General features: G+C 39.1%; 1 protein-coding gene across 1 annotated transcript in view; it reads right to left on the reverse strand.

Annotated features, from left to right (window-relative positions):
- The window catches only part of Sergef (secretion regulating guanine nucleotide exchange factor), a 226,498-nt gene that overhangs the window by 80,870 nt on the left and 120,880 nt on the right, over nt 1-24,748 (reverse strand). The window contains 1 exon segment of the mRNA XM_076846972.1: nt 7,457-7,493. Within this exon segment, the coding sequence (XP_076703087.1) occupies nt 7,457-7,493 (37 nt within the window).

Consider the following 24,748-nt stretch of genomic DNA (forward strand, 5'->3'; position numbering starts at 1 on the left):
TGGGCCAGGCACGGTCAGCACACACATGTAATCCCATCAGCTGGGGAGGCAGAGACAGGAGGATTGCAAGTTCAAAGCAGCCTCAGCAAAGGTGAGACACCAAGCAACTCAGTGAGATACAGTCTCTAAAGAAAATACAAAATAGGGCTGGGGATATGGCTCAGAGGTCGAGTGCCCCTGAGTTCAATCCCCAGTACCCCTGCCCCCTCAAAAAAAAAAAAAAAAAAAAAAAAAAAAAGAAAGAAAAAGAAAACTTGGAATGGAACCACCATTTGACCCAGCTATCCTACTCTTCAGTTTATATCAAAGGACTTAAAATCAGCATACTGCAGTGATGCAGCCACATCAATGTTTATAGCAGCTCAACTAACAATGGCTAAACTATGGAACCAACCTAGGTGTCCTTCAACAGATGAAAGGACAAAGAAAATGTAGTTTATATACACAATGGAATATTACTCATCCTTAAAGAAGAATGAAATTATGGCATTTGCAGGCAAATGAATGAAACTGGAGAATATCATGCTAAGCAAAATAAGCCAATCCCCCCAAAACAAAGGCCAAATACTTTCTCTGATATGTGGATGCTAATTCATAATTAGTTGGAAGAATAGAGTTACTTTGGATTAGGTAGAGGGGAGTGAAGGGAAGTGAGGAGTATGGGGGTAAAATGAATCATGAATAATGACATTATATATGAATCATGAATAATAATTATACATGAATCATGAAATAATGACATTATTACCCTATGTACATATAGGATTACATGCTCAGTGTGATTATACAGAAAAATGAGAAATTATACTCCATTTATGTATTATGTGTCAGAGTACATTCTACTGTCATGTATAACTAATTAGAACAAATTAAACAAACAAAAAAAAAAAAAGACACTGACAAAACCCACTTTAAAGCAATGGGCAAAGACTTAATAGTCTTTTAACTTGACAAAAGAAGCCACCCAAGTTACCTATATGAGTATCAAAAGTTACTCCACATCATTAATTATAAGAGAAATTTGAGTTAAAAATCAGTGAGACTCCATACTGTACCCTCATTAGAATGATCTAAATCTATGAGATTGAAAATACCTGGCAAGGACATAGCACAAATTGAATGCTCATTTTGGAACATTCCATTTATTGCTAGTGGGAGTGTAAATTGATTACAACTATTTGGGAAAACTGTTGAACAGTATCTACTAATGCTGAACATATGACCTAGAAATCCTACTGTTAGCTATACACACACAAAAAAGAGATGTATATGTTCACCAAAAGGTATCTATAGAATGTGCAGAGCAGCTTTTATTTATAATTCCCAAACTGGAAATCCAAATGTTCTATAATAGTTAAATGGACAAGTTACGGTATAATCCTACAGTGGAATATTACTGAGCAATAACAAGAACTGCTGCTACACACATGAATGTTTTGTTTGTTTGTTATTTTTTTATTTTAAGACAGTGTCTCACTAAGTTATCCAGACTGGCCTCAAACTCATTATCTTCCTGCCTTAGCCTCCAGAGTCACTGGGATTACTGGTGTGTGCCACCATGCCCAGCCCAACATGAATGATGCTGAACAAAACAGAAGAGTATCACTAATATGAAATTCAAACACTGACAAATGTCATCTTTGACAATGAAGTCAGAACAGAGGTTTCCTTTGGGATGGGTTACTGACTGACATGAGGCATGCAGTAGCTTTCTAGGGTGCTAGGAGTGTTCTCTCTCTGGGTAGTAGTTTCTTAGGTAAAATACATGTCTAAAAATGCATTAGCCCAAACTCTTAATATTTGTGCACTCAACTATAGATACGATGTACTTCAATTTTAAAAGCAAAACAAACAAAAACCACCTTGAGTAGTTGAGTAGTTGACTTACCAGATTGGCAAAATCTAAATCTTAACAGACTCTATTAAGGAAACTGCCAAAAAGGGCACTCTTACACTTTGCTAATGGGAGTAAAAAAAAAAAAAAAGAATGATATAATCCCTATGGAGCCCAATTTTGCAGTATCTTACAAAATTAAAAAAATAAGTTTTCTCTTTTATATAATAATTTCACTTCCAGGAATTCATCTCACAACTACACTCTCCCACACATGGAATAATACATATGTAAGGTTATTCACTACAGCACTGTTTATAATAACACAAGACTGGAAATGATCTTAAGTAATATCCATGAACAGGGCACTAGTGAAATAAATCATAGTATAGAAGAACTTGGAATATTGTGTAACTGTGAAAAAAAAATAACTAGGAAGTCTTCTATACTAACGTGGAAAGGTCCCCTAGATGAACTGTTGAGGAAAAAAAAAAATCAGACACTGAAAAGTGTGCACAGCATGTACTATTGATGCGAAAGGAATGATGAGCCATATTTTAGTGTTCATTTATATATAAAAAAAATTATAAGGATATAGAAGAAACTAATAATAGGCATTAGTTATATATGTGGTAGAGGTTTTGGGGAACTGGACAGATGGGAGAATAGCATGGGAGGGAGATTTTTTATTTTAGGTTTAATTTTGATATACACATATATTGACCATTCAAAAATTAAATAAATACATTAATTTTTTTAAGTGGAAATATTCAATAAAAGGGGTAAGATGTGTCCTAAAAGAAGTGGCTTTCCAAAACAATGTTATGGATTTCATTATTTTATCTGGTTAATCAAGCAGAAGAGATTTAGCCTGGATATACAGAACTTGCCAATATGAAGGAGAACTAAATATTGAAATGAAGAGATGAAACACTGTTATCTGGTGGCCTTAAAACTAGCCAGACTGTTACCCGTCTGCAGGAAGCAGCATGGGGTAGCAGTCCACAGGGTCTGAAGAATCTGTGCAAAGAACTGTCAGATTTCTCCTAACTGTGCCATGTGAGTGGGGCAAACTGCTCATCCTAAGCTTGACCTTCCCTTATCTAGAAAACAGGGTCAACAATAGTACCAACTCATTAATTTGCTACCAGGATTAAATGGGATAATATGAAGCATTTATATTCTGCCTATCACTCTGTGTATAGGAGCATTAAAGTTTGAACCTGCCACAAAACACTCTACAAAGCAAGGGGTTTGAAGGTATTGCCTCTCAGAGGAATAATCAGTGCCAAAAAAAGTTATTTCTCGCTATTAAATTATTACATGACACTGTTTAATGGTTTTCAGGTCAAGGTCAGATGTTCTGCCATACATATAAAGGTACAAAGGTTCAACAGTTGGAAAATAATAAAATGAGGGTGGGAGGAATCTATGCCTGGACTATAACTTCTATTTTATAAAAGATCTGACTTTGCATGAAGGAAGAGGAAGAATCAAATTTTCCAGTCAATATCCACCCTTCAATTTTGTCTATCTGGCAAGCCCTAGTGCTCCAGGAATAGGCCACCAATGAAGTCCTTACAAGGATTTGTGTGGAGTGGGGAAAGAGGCAACACAGTCAGCTCTTTTTCCTCTACAGGAAGGGGAGGCTGAACAACTGCATATCAGGAGCAAAGGCAAACAAATTACCCATTTGGACCAAAATAAGCTGCTCCTTGGGCAAGAAAACAGCTGGGGCCAATCCAGCTAGACATGGAAGTGATAGACCTAAAAACAGCTGGAGGTAGGATCTTCTGAGCAAGTGGTGGCCACAATCCCAAGGCTCACCTCTGCTGACTTCAGCATATATCCACAAATGAAAATCAATCAGGAAATTGTGTCAGATGTGGAGAGAAATCCTGGGTGGAAAGGAAGAAAAGAAAGAAGCAAAACCAATGAACCAGCCAGATGAGCAAGAACCTCCCTTGCATTTTTAATATAAAACAATAATAACAACTAACCATTTATTCAGCTTTTGTTTTTGTGTCAGGCATTGTTCTTATTACTTTACATATATGAAAGCCAATTGAGGTGATCAAGACAGAGAGGTTAAGCCATTTACCTTTTATGAGGGTACACAGTTCACAAGTGAAAGGGGCAGAGTTTGAATTCAGGCACTCTAAACCTGTGTTCTTCTTAACTACTATCTACTATTACTGCTTCAGACCATAGGAAATGACAGAGTAGAAAAAGCAGTCTTGGAAGTCAGGCAGATAGGTCTACCATTTACTTGCTCTTTATCTCTGGCTGAACTGTTTAACCCATTTAACCTCTGAGTTTCAGTTTTCTTCTCTGTAAAACAGGTACAACAAATCTACTTTGTGGAGTTGCACCCACTCTCTGAGACAGGGAGTAGGTTCTAAATCATGTCCTTTCACCCTTTTCTAACTCTCTTTCTAGGCTGATTCATCTATACTATATTTGTTAAATATTAACACTGTGTTATGATTTGGATCTGAAATGTCCCCCAAAATCTCATGTTGAAGGTTTGGTCCCCACTGCAGCAGTGCTCAGAGGTGAGGCTTTGGGAGGTGATTGATTGGATCATGAGGCCTCTGATATCATCTATAGATTAATCCACTGATGGAGTCATAGCTTAGTGGGTTTGGGGGGAGGGGCTTTGCTACAAAAGTGCTCTCTTCCCCTCTGCTTCTTAGCTACAATGAGGAGGTCAGCTTTGCTCTACTGCATGCCCACTGCAATGATGTGTGTGTGTGTGTGTGTGTGTGTGTGTGTGTGTGTATGTGTGTGTGTGAGACCAGGGATTAAAACTAGGGCCTCCCACATGCTAAGCAAGTGCTTTACAACTAAGCTACATTCCCAATGCACCGCCCCCCTCCCCCCGCTTTAATTATTAATTTAAGACAGGGTCCCTTTAGGTTACCCAGGCTAGCTTTGAACTTGTGGTGCTCCTGCCTCACACTCCCAAGTAGCTGTGATTACAGGCCTATGCCACTGTGTCCAGCCCTGCCATGATGTTCTGCCTCACCACAGGCCCAAAGCAATGGGACTAAGGGATCTTGGACTAAAATCTCTGCAACCATTAGCCAAAATAAATCTTCCTTCCTTTAAAGTTGGTTGTCTCAGATATTTTGTCATAGTGACAAAGTTGACTAACCCAGGCTACTTCTACCCTTCAGCAAAGTTTGGCTTCTTTGATATTCTGCTCTAGTCTGTTCTATAACTATTTTGTGCCCATCACAAGTGGAATACAGCACCCGGCACTGAAGGGCTAGAGCTCAGAGAGTGAAACTGAAGGCAGGGAATTCTGTCTAAAGTGGGCAATAGCAACAGGATTGAGGGGAAGAGCTATCTGTGAGAAATAGCTTTTAAGCTGGTAGAATCTTCTCCTCCTCTAGCGTCTCTCCTTCTTGCTGGTCTCCTGTGAGGCTAACAGGCAGCTTCTTGTCACTTCTAGGTTTCAAAGCTTGTACACTGCAGTGCACCCACTGGGGGCCACATTCCTCCAGTAGTAGGGAGCCTCTGACTCCCAGCTCATTGTCAGGTAGACTACAGAGAGCCCGGTGACAGGCCCACTTTTCCTCACTCTGGAAACATCAATTCAACAGACTGTAAGCCAGGCCCTGAGCATTTGGGACAAAACAAAAAATTAATCTGCTTTTGAGCATATCAGTATGTCCTGTTCTACTGCCGCTGATGGCCTCACTTGGGTAACACTGGACATGCCTCTCTAGAATGTCTCATTTCTCTCTCCCAACAAAGAAATACTTCACTACAACAATTACACTGACAAATGATTCTCCCTTCTCCCAATCCACCAAGGGAAATGGGAAATGGAAAAAATGGTATAGATGGATGGATGGATGGATGGATGAATAGACGGATACAAAGGTAGCTAAGAGATATATGCTAGGCATTTCACATACTTTACCTCACCCAATCTTCACAACAATTCTGCAAGGAGAAATTATTATTCCCATTACACAGATGAGTGCAGAAGGGAAGCTCACACACACAGCTGGAGCAGGTTTGAACCAAGGCTGTCTACTGCACTCTTTGCTCTTTCTACAGCCCCAGGCTGCCTATGTTAGTTCACCCTGTGCTCTGCTAGCACTGGCTCCCTCCTTTGTCTGAACTACTGCTTCCCTGTATTTAGCTTGCCTTCAATCTTCTTGTTGTGCTAGTCCCAAAGGAAGCTACCCTCTCCCAGTCCAGTGCCAGCAGCAGCAGCAACAATAACATCCTTTGATTCTTTGATTAGCTTGTCTTAATTATACCCAGGCTGGAGCAGTTCCAGTAGAAAGTGTCTGGTACTGCTGCAAAGCATGCAGGTTTGCTGTTACATTTTCTAGCTCTTTCTGACTCCAGCCCCTCTGACTCTCCATTGCTGCAGGCAACCTCCCTCCTTTGCCTCCTTGCTCCTGCCTCTTTGCACATCATATGTGGGCTTGAGAAATAATGCCTCAAACTACCACTACCCCAGGCAGCTACACCAATCTACTCAATTTGAGAGTTCTTGAGTCTCTGCTGAGAGCCAGGCACTGTTCTAAGTGGGGTGACCAAATAAGAAATAAAAGAAAATCACAGGGGCCTTGCCTTTCTGAAATTCCAAGTCAGAGGCTAGGAAAGAGAAATAGGAACAGAAATCCCTGACACAAGGCAGGCAATACTGATATTATAACAAGTCCCGAATGATCAGAGATAGAGAAAAACTTGGTTTTCTGTTTCATGCCCTCCAGTTTACAGATGGGGAACTAAAGCCTAAAGAAGGGCAATTCCTTTAACTAATAATATCAGGTACAAACACCTAACATTTCTAAAGCCCTTACTAGGAGCTAAGTGCCATTCTGTTAGCCTTGCATATATTAGCTCATTTAACCCTCAGAATAATACTATGAGGTAGGCATTACTGCTATCCTCAATTTAAAGATAAGGAATAATTAAATAATGTGCAAGTTCACACTGGTAATAAGTAAAAGCCTGCACTGAACTTGGGCACTCTACGTTGTAGTCTGCATTATAGTCTCTCTAATGTACCGTGAGATAAAGACTGAATATACCTGTGAACAAAATGAAAAGGCTTCTTGAATAAATTGCTCACAGGTCTAATAAGGAAAACACTGAACATGGGTCATCCAGAGCCAGCTAAAAGGAAGTCTCAATTGACCAGAGGCTTGTGAGGTCCCAAGTATTACCAAATACAAGGCAGTGAGGACAGTAAGCAAAGGCCCCTGTTTCCAAGAAAGAATCAAACTAAGAACTTGGAAGAAGAAATTTATTCAAAGAGCCAGAAGCCACACAATCCACTCTCCCTTTTTATGTCTGGCTATCCACAAATAATGCCCTGCGGCTGTAAGTTCTTTAAGGTCCTCAAATGCTACTTCCTGGGGCAATTAGGGCAGCTGGGGCACCTTAAAAAGATGACCAATGATGTGGACTGAACTTTTCAGAAAAGGGGCTCCTTTTGTCAACTCTTGGTCAACCACAGACTTCTATTCCCCAAGTCTTCCCCAATACGTACACACACATATGCACCCTAGTTTTTGGTTAACCAAGAGTCTTCTCCAATTCTGTTACATGAATTTCAGAACAAATACAGTTATCAGTATAAAAATTACTTACCAATTACTGCCAAATTATGCTCTGAGCCACAAGAAACCTGTTAAAAAGAATTATGTTATCTTAGAAAAAGAAAATATATAGATATTTCAGCCAGATTATTTTATGATCACAGTTATTTTCTAATGACACTAACATCCATTTTTGGCAAATTTTAGGAAGAAGTAGAAAGGCACCATATACAAAGGTTAAAACTATAATTACAACTTATTCACATCTACATAAAAATAGAGTGTGAAAAAAACATTGAACAGCAATGCACCACGATGTTAAAGAGTCGTCTTTAGCCAGTCAGACCATCAGTGAATTTTTTTCTTCCTACTTTTTTGTATTTTTTAAACTTTCTATAATGAGCATATGTTACTTTAAAAATGGAAAGATAAGGCAATAAAGATAACAGCTTTTGAAAACCAAACTAAAAAGAGTATCTCTCTCATCTGGACTGATAAAATGAGCAAAGAATTCTGTAGAAACAGACTGGTCTGAGGAGAAATGCTTGACTTTTCTGCACCTGCCCACTCTCCCTTTTACCTTCCAGTCACACAAACTATCTGCAATTCTTTGAACACAACACATTCTCTTACACCTCTAGGACTTTGCACATGCTTGTTATTCTACCCAGAATGCCCTCTCCACCTACTAACTACCTAAAACACTTCTATTCATTCTTTAAAACCCCAAAGCATTTACAGAGACTTCCTTTGCTGTGGCTTCTAGGCAAACTCAGCCTTCCCGTCATTTTGCTCTTATACATAGCATAATATTGCAGCAACCATCCTATTGCCCTTAGCATCTTTTTTGCTGTCTGCTCACTAGACTATATACATCTTGAGAACAGGGTTGAGTCTCATTCATCTCTGTATTACACAAATGAATTGTACAAAGCCCAGGATTCAGTTAACATCTGCTAAATAGAGAATGAATACAGGTACAAAGTACTTAAGAGAACAAATATATAATACATAAAATACAATGGTTCAGGATTCTGAATCTAGTGTTTCTAACCAGGGAGAGCCACTTCTTGTCTTTCAGTGTCCATTTGTTCCAACTGTTACCAGGAGGAAATAACTGGGGATATAAAAGGTACTAATTAAGAGAAACTCTAGACTCTGGAGAAGCATCCTCTGAGTTTTATCAGGATGCTCACTTTAGCAAGAAGAAGGTTTTGGGTACTCTGGAATGTTAATGTGGGGAGGGCCTGGTACATCATCTATATTACCGGGAGGACAACAGAGGCTTATAAAAAGGAAAGAACTTGCCTGAGGTCCCAGAGTAAGACTGTGTCAAAAACCAAGACTAGAATCACCATTTTTTTCTCTACTTCAACCTTTCTCTGTATCAACCTTTTTGTTCCACATACAAGTGAGATCATGTAGTATATGTCTTTCTGTGCTTGGCTTCTTTCACTTGACATATTGTCCTTCAGGTTCATTCATATTGTTTCAATTTACTATAGTTACTAGCAATGTATCATATTCTTGAAAAATGCTGAGTTAATTTTAATATTTTCTCACCACAAAAATATGAGGCGATGCATGTCAATTAGCTTGATTTAGCCATTCCACAATGTATATATATTTCAAAACATCATGTTGTACATAATAAATATATACAATTTTATCTGTCAATTAAGAAAATTAAATTAAATTTAAAAACAAACAAAAAACCATTAGACTAGAATCAGTCTGACTCTCTTTACTTTCACAAGAGTTCCTTTTTTGATGCTTCTCACTATTTGTTCCCCAGTAAAAACCATTTGGAAGTAAATTCAAAGATTCTCAGCAAAAGCCCTGGCAGCTAAGGTAACTGGCTCAGAAGGCATTTGAACACAGGAGGCCATCTGCATATTAATAGGTGAGAAAGGGCAACAAAGTTTCCTTGGCTTCTTCCAGTATATAAACTGTGCTTCTCGGATCCCAGGTTCCACAGGGAAAAAGCTACATACATTTTTATGGTCTCTTTGAGAGCTCTGGCAAAAACGCCCTATATATTTTACTCTTAGTAAATAGTTCTAGATTGTTTCATCTCTGAGCTCCTTTGAGGCTGGCTCTGAGGGCTCCTATTGTGTCTCACCCAGAGCCATATATATAGCACGAGTGTATTATAACTTTTCTGACTGTTTTGTGACTGTTTCCCTATGTCTGTTATGGGGAAGCATTACAGACTAATGAATAGGGAAAAACTTAAATGTCTAATAATAATGAAGTGTTTTTGTAAACTATGACAGAGTCATCAGCAGGATTATTAAGCAGCCTGGGAAAATGATGCTTAGAATAATAGCGAAGTACTCATGATCATATCATGTAAACTGAAAAATCACAAAAAAAGTGTGTGTATATAAAATATGGTCTCAATTCCATAATAAAACATTAATAAAAATGATGGCTGAAAGGAGATACACCAAAATGTTAACAATGATTTCTTCTGGTTTGAGGATAAGATTGGCATTATGAGTATGGTTGTTTTCTTTTTACTTTTCTATACTCTCTGAATTTTGCACACTATTTTTTTTTTTTTTTTGGTTGGGGAGGCAGTACTCGATATTGAACCATTCTACCACTGAACTCTACCACTGAGCTATATCCCCAAGCCTTTTTTTATTTTTTATTTCAAGATGGGTTCTCCTTAAGTTGCTGAGGCTAGCCTTAAACTTGTAATCCTCCTGCTTCACTTTCCTAATGGCTAGGATCTCAGGCAGATACCACTGTCCCTCAATTCTACACACTATTCTTAAAAATCTAGAAAAAATCTATAAAAATTAAGAAAACATCAATGTAATACAGTTGCCACCATAGAAAAAAGCAAACAAAACCTTGCCTAGCTGTAAAATCTTGTATATTTAGAAATAATGGGGAAAGAAGATTTGAAGGAAATATAATTAAATTATCAGGGTAATTGTATCACAGTGATTGGACTATAAGATATTTTTTCTTCTATTTTCCAAATGCCCCCTTAATTGTGGTGGCAGTAGTGGTGGTGGTTGTAGTATTAAGAGCAAGAGTTAAAAGTATCATATATTGAGGATTCATATGTGCCAGATATTATACAAAGGCATTTTATAAAAATTATCACATTTTAATCATCATAACAATCTTTTCAGGTAGGTTTGACTTTACTCACTTTAGAGATAAGGAGACTGAGATTCAATATTAAACAGCTAGTTAAGGTGGCAGCAGTAGAATCAAAGCCAGGTTTGCCTGAGCTCTAACTTAGTGTTCTTTACCACTGTATCCCATTATTTTTGCTTTTTTGAAAAGATTATTTTACTTAAAAAATGTAGAGAAAAGAATCTACCTCTGTCTGCCACAGTTCACCCTGGGGTTGTTGGCTACCAAACTGACCGGCCTCGAGGACCAGGGGCTTCCACAAACAAGCCACTGACAAATGCCAGCATCTGGTAGTAGATGCTCCTCTGAATTAATGAGTGAGATGTGATAAATAGATCTTGTCAAGCCAATATAGAGCTTGCAGCTCAAAGTTTCTAACTGCTTCTTGCTCTCTCTCCATTGGCTTCAAGGTCAGGAGACTGAACAACACAGTCTACACAATCTCAATGCTCATTCCTTCAACAAGATTGTATCAATGACCATTTGCTTCATATTGCTCCTGTCAGCATCTACCCACCATCTGGCTGCAGGCAGCTTTCTACAGGACTTTGTTAACAATGGTGATGTGCCCAGGAGAATGAGATTCAGAGCCAAGAAGCCAGGTGAAGCCTAGGTCCTCGGCTTTCTGCCTCTGAGACCTTTGGCAGAGCATTTAACCTCTAGGGTCTCAGGAATAAAAATATTCTCAGGAATAAAAATCAGACAATAGCATCTGTCATATATAATTGCTAAAGGACAATCCATTCCCTTACAGCCAGGCATCCCACCATCCCTACATATGAGTCTGACCATGTCATGCTTCTATATAAAACCCTTCATAGTCTCTCAGCACTGGTTGGGCAAAGTCTAAAATACAAAGTACAGCTTACAAGGTCATTGTGAGTAGATCTCTGTTTACCTTCCTGAACTCATTTCCTTCCTCTGCTATTCATGAACCCTCAACTCCAAAAAAACTATTCCTCTGTTCCATTCATATCACATTGTATTATTCTAAGAATATCATGCAATTTCAGGCTTTCATGCATTCTATTCTCCTTGGCTGTAAATCCCATTCTCCCACTAATTAGCTCATGGATCTATCTAGGCAAGTCCTTTATGGATGCTCAAACATCCACCTGCTGGTTAAGTTTTCCCTGCCTCTCAAGGTACAGCCAGCTGCTCACCCTGGCTATTCCCACAGCACTAAATGCTATGGCCCTTATTACACATGATGTCTATACACAGACTACATGGGTTAGCCACCTGTGCCTCTCAGTCATCCACCAGACTGCCTGCCCAGTAATGTTTCTGGCACATAGCCCAAGTGCAACTCATGGGGTTTGAGGGATGAGGGACAATACAAAAAGAAGAGACTCAGGGAAGGCATAGGATCCTAAAGCAAGTGTGAGTAGCAGGGTGGTCCCTTCAGTTTAACTGGAAACAGGCCCTGAGATACACAGTGGGGCCAGAAAGGGAGCATCACTATAGATGAAGAGATGCCGGAAGCAACAAAAGTACAAATAGGGTTGTTCCAGGATCCAGCACAGCAAAAGACATTAGACCACAAAAAGGGCAGTCCTAGGAAACAGAGCACCAATATGCTATAAGCAGGTCCCAGCTTGCTGGCTGGGGCCTTTGGGACAAGGGCTTCCTCCTCCCTCCATGGAGTGGGGTTAGGAACAAACGTGTTTGTGGAAAGCTGTCCTGTCTTAGTGCTGCCCAAATGCTAGAACAATTTGCTCTGTCTAGGGCCTTTCTGTCCAAGGAGTCAGAGGTACAGAGAATTTTCAAACCCCCAAAAACAAGTTTAAAAAGCTCTCTGACCCACCCTACTAAAGGTAGGCTTCATCAGTTTTTAAAAGGGTAGTCTCAACTCCCCTGGGCTGGATCTTACAAAATACAGCTGGACTAAGAGAAATATTGACTGACAGTAAATATATGTTTATCCCAGTAAATATTATATTTACTAGATATTTACAACTAGTAAATATATCCCAGATGCACTGTTTAAGTGAATAATTGAGTGAATAAGCAAAAAATAGATAAATATGAAGTAACTGCCAACTGCTGCTTGTAAGTACTTTAGCAGTATAGTTCAACCATTTCTAAAATCAGCTGACAGGCCCTTGTTGAGTGCTTATGGCCAGGCACCTGGTTAACAGCTTTGCCTATTTCATCTTATTTAATCTTATTCAAAACCTAAGAAGAGATAGAGTCTTTGGTCTTAGCCATTTAATAAATAACAGGGGCTCAGAGAGGCAACTTGCCCCACATCTTATAGGTACTGGAGGTACAAGATTTTGTGATCCTGCAGATTCCAGCTTTCTGCCCTCCCAAGGGTTTTACCCCTTTCTTTTCACATGTAGGATGGAAATAAACTACTCAATCCATCCAGTTCCTTACATTTGGCAATCCAGTGCCAATTAATCATAAGGGCTTTTAAATTGAGAGAGACCTAGACTTACTGGGCCCAAACATCCTGCCTGGGGCCAGGAGTGCCCTCCTCTGGACTGATCAAGAAGCTGTCCCAGAGTTCCTTCCTTGGAGAATGGCTGTAAAATTGCAATAAATAGTTATAGCTATTGTCTCATTGGGAAACTACCATATTGTCTACCTCTGACAGGGTAAAATCAGGGCGTGGAAAACAAAGTAGGTCTAAAAATGAACACAGGGAGGCAACCATGACTGAGAGAGAAGAAACACTTGGTAGAGGCCAAGAAGAGAGAGCAGAGAGCAGGGTCAGGAGCTGTGCTCATTCCTCCCAAAATCACCCTGTGGTCATCAGCAGTTCAGGGCCATCCAGAGAGTGCCACAGCTGGTGAGCTGGCTGACTGGTTCCTACCCTTCATGAATGGGCCAGGACACCTTTGGTTTTTTGGCATTGGTTACTTCACTTAGCATGATATTCTCCAACTCCATCCATTTACCTGCAAATGCCATGATTTTATTCTTTTAATGCTGAGTAATATTCCATTGTGTATATATACTAAACTTTCTTTATCCATTCATCTGTTGAAGGGCATCTAGGTTGCTTCCAGTTTAGCTATTGTGAAATGAGCTGCCATGAACATTAATATGGCTGTGTTACTGTAGTATGCTGATTTTAAGTCCTTTGGGTATAGACTGAGGAGTGACATAGCTGGGTCAAATGGTGGTTCCATTCCAAATTTTCTAAGGAATCTCCATACTGCTTTCCAGATTCATTGCACCAATCTGCAGTTCCACCAGCCATGTGTGAGTGTGCCTTTTCCCCCACATCCTCGCCAACATTTATTGTTGTCTGTATTCTTGATAACTGCCATTCTGACTGGCATGAGATGAAATCTTAGTTTTAATTTCCATTTCTCTAATTACTAGAGATGTTGAACATTTTTTCATATATTTCTTGATCAAATGTATATCTTCTTCTGAGAAGTATCTGTTCAGCTCCTTAGCCCATTTATTGATTGGATTGTTTAGGGGTTTTTGATGTGAAGGGTTTTGTTTTGTTTTGTTTTGGTTTTCATCTTTCATACATTTGATTCAAGTGAGTTATGCATTTCCATTTTTACCCCAAATACAAATTGCAGAATCACATCAGTTACACATTCACAATGTTTACATAATGCCATATTAGTGACTGTTGTATTCTGCTGTCTTTCCTATCCCCTACTATCCCCCCTCCCCTCCCCTCCCATCTTCCCTCTCTACCTCATCTGTTGTTGTTCCGTTCTCTCTCTTCCCGCCCCCTTCCCCTCACAACCTCATATATGTGATTTCGTATAACGATGAGGGTTTCCTTCCGTTTCCATGCAATTTCCCTTCTCTCTCCCTTTCCCTCCCATCACTCGTCTCAGTTTAATGTTAATCTTTTCCTCATGCTCTTTCCCCCTGTTCAGTTCTTAGTTGCTCTCCTTAAATCAAAGAAGACATTTGGCATTTGTTTTTTAAGGATTGGCTAGCTTCACTTAGTATAATCTGCTCTAATGCCATCCATTTCCCTGCAAATTCCATGATTTTGTCATTTTTTAGTGCTGCATAATACTCCATTGTGTATAGATACCACATTTTTTTTATCCATTCATCTATTGAAGGGCATCTAGGTTGGTTCCACAGTCTAGCTATTGTGAATTGTGCTGCTATGATCACTGATGTGGCAGTATCCCTATAGTATGCTCTTTTAAGGTCCCCAGGGAATAGTCCGAGGAGGGCGATAGCTGGGTCAAATGGTGGTTCCATTCCCAGCTTTCCCAGGAATCTCCATGCTGCTTTCCATATTGGCCACACCAATTTGCAGTCCCACCAGCAATGTACAAGTGTACCCTTTTCCCCACATCCTCGCCAGCACTTATTGTTGTTTGACTTCCTAATGGCTGCCAATCTTACTGGAGTGAGATGGTATCTTAGGGTGGTTTTGATTTGCATTTCTCTGACTGCTGGAGATGGTGAGCATTTTTTCATGTACTTATTGATTGATTGTATGTCCTCTTCTGAGAAGTGTCTGTTCAGGTCCTTGGCCCATTTGTTGATTGGGTTATTTATTATCTTATTGTTTAATTTTTTGAGTTCTTTGTATATTCTGGAAATTAGGGCTCTATCTGAAGTGTGAGGAGTAAAGATTTGTTCCCAGGATGTAAGCTCCCTATTTACTTCTCTTATTGTTTCTCTTGCTGAGAAAAAACTTTTTAGTTTAAGTAAGTCCCATTTGTTTATTCTTGTTATTAACTCTTGGGCTATGGGCGTCCTATTAAGGAATTTGGAGCCTGACCCCACAGTATGTAGATCGGAGCCAACTTTTTCTTCTATCAGGTGCAGGGTCTCTGATTTGATATCAAGTTCCTTGATCCATTTTGAGTTAACTTTTGTGCATGGCGAGAGAAAGGGATTCAGTTTCATTTTGTTGCATATGGATTTCCAGTTTTCCCAGCACCATTTGTTGAAGATGCTATCCTTCCTCCATTGCATGTTTTTAGCCCCTTTATCAAATAAAAGAAAGTTGTAATTTTGTGGATTGGTTTCTGTGTCCTCTATTCTGTACCATTGATCCACCTGCCTGTTTTGGTACCAGTACCACGCTGTTTTTGTTACTATTGCTCTGTAGTACAGTTTGAACTCTGGTATCGCTATACCTCCAGATTCACACTTCCTGCTTAGAATTGTTTTTGCTATTCTGGGTCTTTTGTTATTCCATATGAATTTCATGATTGCTTTATCTATTTCTACAAGAAATGCCGTTGGGATTTTGATTGGCATCGCATTAAACCTGTAGAGAACTTTGGGTAATATCGCCATTTTGATAATGTTAGTTCTGCCTATCCATGAACAGGGTACATTTTTCCATCTTCTAAGATCTTCTTCTATCTCTCTCTTTAGGGTTCTGTAGTTTTCATTGTATAAATCTTTCACCTCTTTCGTTAGGTTGATTCCCAAGTATTTTATTTTTTTTGAGGATATTGTGAATGGAATGGTTTTCCTCATTTCCATTTCAGAAGTTTTGTTGCTGATATACAGGAATGCCTTTGATTTATACGTGTTGATTTTATATCCTGCCACTTTGCTGAATTCATTTATTAACTCTAGCAGTTTCTTTGTAGACCCTTTTGGGTCTGTTAAGTATATTATCATGTCATCTGCAAATAGCAATAATTTAAGTTCTTCTTTTCCTATTTTTATGCCTTTAATTTCTTTTGTCTGTCTAATTGCTCTGGCTAGTATTTCAAGAACTAAATTGAATAGAAGTGGTGAGAGAGGGCATCCCTGTCTAGTTCCAGATTTTAGAGGGAATGCCTTCAGTTTTTCTCCATTTAGAATGATGTTAGCCTGAGGCTTAGCATATATAGCTTTTACAATGTTGAGGTAAATTCCTGTTATCCCTAGTTTTTCTAGTGTTTTGAACATAAAGGGATGCTGTACTTTGTCAAATGCTTTTTCTGCATCTATCAAGATGATCATATGGTTCTTATCTTTAAGTCTATTGATGTGGTGAATAACATTTATTGATTTCCGTATATTGAACCAGCCTTGCATCCCAGGGATGAATGCTACTTGATCATGGTGCACAATTTTTTTGATATGCTTTTGCATTCGATTCGCCAGGATTTTATTGAGAATTTTTGCATCTAAGTTCATTAGAGATATTGGTCTATAGTTTTCTTTCTTTGAAGTGTCTTTGTCTGGTTTTGGGATCAGGGTTATGTTGGCCTCATAGAATGAATTTGGAAGAGCTCCTTCTTTTTCTATTTCTTGAAATAGCTTGAAAAGTATTGGTATTAATTCTTCTTTGAAGGTTTTGTAAAACTCTGCTGTATACCCATCCAGTCCCGGGCTTTTCTTAGTTGGTAGTCTTTTGATGGCCTCTTCAATTTCTTCTTTTGTTATTGGTCTGTTTAAATTGTGTGTGTCTTCCTGACTCAATCTGGGCAGATCATATGACTTAAGAAATTTATCGATATCTTCACTATCTTCTATTTTATTGGAATATAGGGTTTCAAAATACTTTTTAATTATCTTCTGTTTCTGTAGTGTCTGTTGTGATATTGCTTTTTTCATCCCGTATGTTAGTAATTTGCGTTCTCTCTCTTCTTCTCTTCGTTAGCATGGCTAAGGGTCTGTCGATCTTATTTATTTTTTCAAAGAACCAACTTTTAGTTTTATCAATTTTTTCAATGGTTTTTTTTGTTTCAATTTCGTTGATTTCCACTCTGATTTTAATTATTTCTTGTCTTCTGCTATATTTGCTGTTGTTTTGCTCTTCCTTTTCTAAGGTTTTAAGATGTAGTGTGAGTTCATTTATTTGTTGGTTTTTTCTTTTTTTGAGGAATGAACTCCAGGAAATGAATTTCCCTCTTAAAACTGCTTTCATTGTGTCCCATAGATTCTGGTATGTTGTGTCTGTATTGTCGTTTATCTCTAGGAATTTTTTGATTTCCTCCTTTATATTTTCTGTAACCCATTGATCATTCAGTAACATATTGTTCATTTTCCAGGTGATGCAGGATTTTTCCTTCCTTCTTTTATCATTGATTTCCAGTTTCATTCCATTATGGTCAGATATGGTGCATGGTATTATCTCCACACCTTTATATTTACTGAGAGTCGCCCTATGGCATAATATATGGTCTATCTTTGAGTAGGATCCATGTGCTGCTGAGAAGAATGTGTATCCAACTTGATGATGGTTGATATATTCTATATATGTCGGTTAAGTCTAGGTTATTGATTGCGTTATTGAGTTTTATAGTTTCTTTGTTCAGCTTTTGTCTAGAGGATCTGTCCAATGGCGAGAGTGGTGTGTTGAAGTCCCCCATAATTATTGTGTTGTGGTCTATTTGACTCTTGAACTTGAGGAGAGTTTGTTTTATAAACGTTGCAGCACCATTGTTTGGTGCATACAAATTGATAATTGTTATGTCTTGATGATGGATGGTTCCTTTTAACAGTATATAGTGTCCTTCTTTATCCCTTTTGATTACCTTAGGTTTGAAGTTGATTTTATTCGATATGAGAATGGCCACTCCTGCTTGCTTCCGAGGGCCATGTGAGTGGTATGATTTTTCCCAACCTTTCACCTTCAGTCTGTGTGTGTCTTTTCCTATCATATGAGTTTCCTGAAGGCAGCATATTGTTGGATTTGTTTTTTTAATCCAGGTTACTAGTCTATGTCTCTTGATTGGTGAATTTAAGCCATTAACATTTAAGGTTACAATTGAAATATGGTTTGTACTTCCAGTCATGTTTATTTATTTATTTATTTTAGATCGGCTAGTTTTCCCTCTTTGGTTATTTGTCTCCCCCTTTACTGAGATACCTCCCACTGTTAGTTTTGGGCGCTATTTTTCAATTCCTCTTCTTGTAATATTTTGCTCAACATGCTTTGCAGTGCTGGTTTTCTGGCTGTGAATTCTTTTAGCTTTTGTTTATCGTGAAATATTTTAATTTCATAGTCAAATCTGAAGCTTAGTTTTGCTGGATACAGTATTCTTGGTTGGAATCCATTATTTTTCAGTGTTTGGAATACGTTGTTCCAGGATCTTCTCGCTTTCAAAGTCTGTGATGAAAAATCAGTCGTTAACCTAATTGGTTTACCCCTAAATGTAATCTGCCTCCTTTCTCTCATAGCTTTTAGTATTCTCTCCTTGTCCTGTATGTTAGCTATCTTCATAATTATGTGTCTTGGAGTTGGTCTATTATGGTTTTGGATGTTTGGGGTCCTGTAAGCTTCCAGGATTTGGCAATCCATTCCATCTTTCATCTCTGGGAAGTTTTCTAGTATTATCTCATTTAGTAAGCTATCCATTCCTTTGGACTGATTCTCTGTGCCTTCTTCTATCCCAATGACTCTCAAATTTGGTCTTTTGATGAGATCCCATATCTCCTGGATAGATTGCTCGTGAGATTTCAGCATCTTTTCTGTGTTGACTATATTCTTTTCAAGTTGATAAACTTTGTCTTCATTATCTGATGTTCTGACTTCTACTTGATCTAGTCTGTTTGTAATATTCTCATTAGCGCTTTTTATCTGATTTACGGTTTCTTGCATTTCTATGATTACAGCTTGATTTTTTTTTTAACACCTCTATCTCCTGATAAAGCTCATTCTTTGTGGATTGAATTTGTGTGGTTAGTTCCCCTTCAAAATATATTTTCAATGCTTGGATTTGCTGTCTCATGTCTTCTCTAATATTCCGTTCCATCTGAATTAGGTATGCCTTGATTTCTTTCCCTGTCCATGTTTCTGATTCTTCTAGGTCCTCCTGTATATTTAGGTTGTCCTGCATTGTTTGTAACCCTTTTTTCCCTTGTTTTTTCATATTGTTCACGTTGCTTTCCAGCTCTGTTTGACTGCTTTGTAACTGCTTTCTCCTATACATTTGTTTTGGCTTTGTATATCTCTGTTGTCTCTCTTTTGTGGTGGGAGATTATGCCTAGAAATGTTGGGCTTTGTTGTACTTTAAAGCTGATTCATTCAATTCATATAAGGCTTCTAGGTTCTGTATGCATATAATGATTTGCTGTTTGTTCTTAGGACTATATGTTTAGGTTAGGTGCTCTGGTGATACTATGGTTAGTATGTCTTGGCTACTTTAGAAGATTGCTCCACTGAAGGTGGATACTACCAGGCAATTGGATCAGGGTGTTGGTAGTAGCTAGGTATTTAGGAGTCTTATAGACAGCCTCAAGACATTCACCTATTTGCATTTAGACAATTACACGCAATGGAAGATGTAATGCTTGGGATGAGAGTTGGGGGGTAAGGGAATGAAGGTGCTGTTAAAAAGAAAAAAGGATAGAGGGAGAGATAGATTAGAGGGGAATGAAAAGAACAATAAAACTTGAAATGGGATAGAAAGAGAGAAGGAAAAGGGGAGAAAGGAACAGGGAGAGAAGAAGGAGAGAAAAAAAATATCGACAACAGCAACAACAACAACAACAACAAAAAAATTAAAGTCTTAGAGATCCACCTTCTTCTCTTCCAGTAGGCGGAGCTGTGCCCTCCAAGTGGAGCGTCTGCTCTCTACTTGCCGAGAGCTATCTCTGTAGGGTGTCTCCTGGGGGTCTCTCAGACTTGTCAGTCCAGAGCCATTTCACTTCTCCAGCTCTTAACCCCCTTCCTCCTGTCAGCCTGCCAGCCAGGTCCTGTTCCCCAGAAGTGATTCCCCAGAGATCTAGTTACACTTGCAGCCCCACCGCGTGTCCCTTTTAAGCCCCAGTGCTGTGGTAAACTGGCGGCTAAGACCTTGGGGGTCACCGCTGGTGATATGGGGGGCTGGGGGTCTGGGATCCCCTCTGCTTTCCTATGGACACGACCCCTGAGAAGTCAATGCAGTTTCCTGGCTGCTTGTATCAGTATGGGGAGTCACGCACCTGCTAAAGTGGATTCTGCTGGGAAGGAATTCCGCAGGCCGAACTCCGATGACGTCACCTCTCTGCTATGGCAGGCCCCAGGCTCCTTGCTGGAGTGTCCGAGGGGAGGGGTGGGACTGGTCCGGCCCGGTTCGCCTCAGCTCCTGGCTCGTGGAGGCTTGGCTAAAGACTTCTTCCTGCCAAGCTGTGTCTCGGTGTCTAGCAGGACCCAGTCACTTTGGCTGCGGGCGGGTGGACGGATCTGCAGCTGTGCCGCGGTGCGCGGACTGTGGCTGGTGGATCTGGAACTCCGCGTCTCGTGGCAGGGTCCCGCTCGTTCGGGTCACACAGACGCTTCAAAAAAATCCTAGTAGCTCCCGGGCAGTCTCTCTTCAGTGGAATTTTGCTAGGAGAATCTCCGTTGGTAGAATCCAAGAGTTATCCTTGCGACTTTATGACCCCATCACTGGGGGTGCATTAAAAACGCAGCCTCTCTGCCCGCCGCCATGTTGGATCAACTAGAAAACCTCGGGGCCTATGGGACTGAGTCTGGACGCTGCCAGGGGTGCCCTGCCGGCGGTTGGGAACCCACCATCCGCGCTCGCGCCTGCGCCTTGCCCCTCTGGAGCCCCAACGGAAGCTGATGTGAAGTTTTATGAGTTATTTCTATATACTGAAGATTAGTGCTCTGACAGGTGTGTGGCTCAAAAATTTGCTCCCCAAATGTAGGCTCTCTGTTCATCTCAATGATTTTTTTTTTTTTGCTGAGAAGAAGCTTTTTAGTTTGAGACTATCCCATTTATTAATTCTTTACTTTAATTATATATGGCAGTAGAGTCCAGTTTTATAAAATTAAACATGCATGAAACAAATCTTTTTTCTAATTAGGGCCCAGTTCTTATAGATGTACATGATGGTAATTCACTGTGGTGTTTTCATATAAATACACATGGAAATTATTTTGGGTTCATTCTACTGTCTTTCCTTTTCCTATCTCCCCACCCTTCCCTTTATTCTCCTTGTCTAATCTACTGAATGTCTATTCTTTCCCTCACCCTATTCATTGTGGGTTAGCTTCCCCATATCAGTGAAAACATTCAACCTTTGGTTTTGGGGGATTGTCTTTTCACTTAGCATGATACTCTCCAGATCCATCCATTTACTGGCAAAGGTCATAAAGTCATTCTTCTTTATGGCTGACTAATATTCCATTGTGTAAATATACTACAATTTCTTTTTCCATTCATCTGCTGGTGGGCATCTAGGTTGGCTCCATAGCTTAGTTATTGTGTTTTGTTAAGCTATAAATATTGATGTGACTACATCAATGTAGTATGCTAATTTTATATCCTTTGGATATATACCAAGGAGTGGGATAAGTGGGTCAAATGGTGTTTCCATTCCTAGTTTTTTAAAAATATTTTTATATGTATGGACCTTTATTTTATTCATTTTTTTATATGTGGTGCTGAGGATCGAACCCAGTGCCTCACACATGCTAGGCAAATGCTCTACCACCGAGCCATAGCCTCAGCCCCCATTCCTAGTTTTTTGAGGACCGTCCATACTGCTTTCCAAAGTGATTGCACTAATGTGCAGGCCCAACAACAATGTATGGGAGTACCCTTTTCCCCACATTCTCACCAACATTTATTGTTACTTATATTTTGGATAATTGCCATTTTGATTGGAGTGAGATAAAATCTCAATGTAGTTTTAATTTGCATTTCTCTACTTGCTACAGAAATATTCATATATTTGCTGACTGTTCATATTTCTTCTTTTGAGAAGTATCTGTTTGGTTCCTTTGCCCATTTATTGATTGGATTATTTGTTTTGCTTTTTGGTGTTAAGCTTTTTGAGTTCTTGGTATATCCTTAAAATTAACGCTCTATCTGAGGTGCAGGTGGCAAAGATTTTCTCCCATTCTGTAGGCTATCTCTTCATGTTCTTGATTATCTCCTTTGCTGTGAAGAAGCTTTTCAGTTTGATGCCATCCCATTTATTGATTTTTAAATTTTATTTCTTGCACCTTAGGAGTCTTATTGAGGAAGTCAGTTCCTAAGCTGACATGTTGGAGTGTTGGGCCTTCATTTTCTTCTAGTAGGTTCAGAGTTTCTTGTCTAATACCTAGGTCTTTGATCCACTTTGAGTTGAGTTTCGTGCAGGGTGAGAAATAGGGGTTAAATTTCATTCTGCTACATATACATTTCCAGATTTCTCAGCACCACTTGTTGAAGAGGCTACCTTTTCTCCAATGCATGTTTTTGGCACCTTTATCTAGTATGAGATAACTGTATTTATGTGGATTTATCTCTGTGTCTTGCATGAATCAATTCTGAGAGTATTTTGCATGTACTATAGAATTGTGTGAATGAAAAAATACATTAATGTTGTTGAGAGTCAGAATTTTCACTGTAGATGAAGGAAACACATGGAATGAGGGAAGGCAAAGAGAAACACTATTGGAATTAAAGTATCAATGTGAAATTAAAGTTTCATACACATGTACACACAGGTTGGGTTAAAACAATATGAAATTGCTTAGAAGCAATGATAACCCAATAGGAGTAAGTTCATTTGGTATATAGATCTTATCTTTTAGGTACTATTTAACAAGAGAAATCAGAGCTCCTTGGAGAAATGGCTGATTCCAGATTTGGGACAAGAAAACAACAATCAGAGCCTGAGATACCTATTTGAGCCAGGAAGTAAGGAAGTGATCAAAGAATGACAGGGACATGTTAAAAGGACATAGGAGCCACCTTGAAAGGGATCCTAACAGTTAAATCAAAGGCGAAACTGAGAATTAAAATATATATTGACAATAGTAGATTGCAACCCATTGAATAAAATTTAAGTAAATGGATACATACTGAATAATAAATAGGGGACCTGGAAAAGCTTATCCTTATAGCAGGATGTCATAAATAATAAATTTAAAAGGAATAATTGGTTTAGAAAATAATTTTACAATCATTACAGTAATAGTTAATTCAAGCAAGAATCATTAACACATGTTAAAACCACTGAGCAAAAGTCTGAAGAGGAATAGGATATTTACATAGTCTCAAAGTATCTTTTCACAGGCTGTTTCTTAAATATAATGGAATAAATGGTAACATTACAGAAGCAAAAGGAGATAAACACCACCTTACACAAGAGATCAAAATTCACATCTCTAATAATGGGATAAACTGACATCAGGTGCTTCCTCACATGACATATTAAAGACAGACACAACATCACTTATTTATTATTACTGCCCAGAAGGGCATAAGTGAAATCTAATTAGGAGAAAAAGATCAGATAAAACCAATTGAGGGGCATAATAAAAACACAACTACAAAGCAATTGTCCTGTACTCTTAAAAAACATGAATGTCATAAAAGACAAAGAGAAACTACTCCAGATTAAAGGCAGCAGAGACATGACAACTAAATGCAACACCTGATCCTGGATTGGATCCTAGATCAAAGTGAAAATATGCCATAAAAGATATCATTGATACAACTGGGGAAATATGCGGAACCGCCATGGGCAGTAGGTGGAGGAGGGGCTATGAATGCATACAAATATCGGCTATATTAATACATATTACCTCTGGGTGAAGGGATTTGGGGAGTTCTTTGTATTATTCTTGCAACTCTTTCATAAAATTAAAATTATTTCAAAATAAAAGGTTAAAAAAAAGCTGGATGCAGTAATGCACAGCTATAATCCCTGTTACTCAGGAGGGTGAGGTAGGAGGATCACAAGTTCCAGGCCAGCCTGGGCAACACAAGACCACCATCTCAAAAGCAAAAGAAAGCAAAAGGTTAAAAAAAGTAACAAGTCAAATTCACCTATGTTCAAAATTTAGAATAGTGGTTATCTTTGGGTGGGCATATCTGGGAGGCTTGCTGGAACAACTAATTTACCTCTGAGCTATATCCCCAGGTGTATACGAATATAAACACTGAGCTAGACACTTAAGATTTGCCTATTTTATTGTATGTGGGTTACATTTCAGCCCAAACCAAAAAAAAAAGCAGCCTTCCTTCATTCTGTCCTTCTTTCCTGAATAATTCAGTACAAAAGGGAAAGTTAGAAAAGTGACCAAGCACTACAGCCCATGTAAGAAAATCAGCTAAGTACAGGCAGCAGAGGTCAGTGGGAACTCAGAGCTTCACTGGAGAGCTGTGGCCTGGTGGGGAGTCAGCACGTGCAAGGAAGGTAGCCAGCAGGATGTGGTGCAATAGATTTGTTTTATCTAGGGGAACCTAGGAAAATAAGTAAGTGTATTCAGCCAGGCATGGTGGTGCCTGCCTGTAATCCCAGCAACTCAGGAGGCTGAGGTAGGAGTATCATGAGTTCAAAGCCAGCATTGGCAAAGGTGAGGCACTAA

This window comes from Callospermophilus lateralis, chromosome 2 (assembly GCF_048772815.1).
Source record: "Callospermophilus lateralis isolate mCalLat2 chromosome 2, mCalLat2.hap1, whole genome shotgun sequence".
NCBI lineage: Eukaryota > Metazoa > Chordata > Mammalia > Rodentia > Sciuridae > Callospermophilus > Callospermophilus lateralis.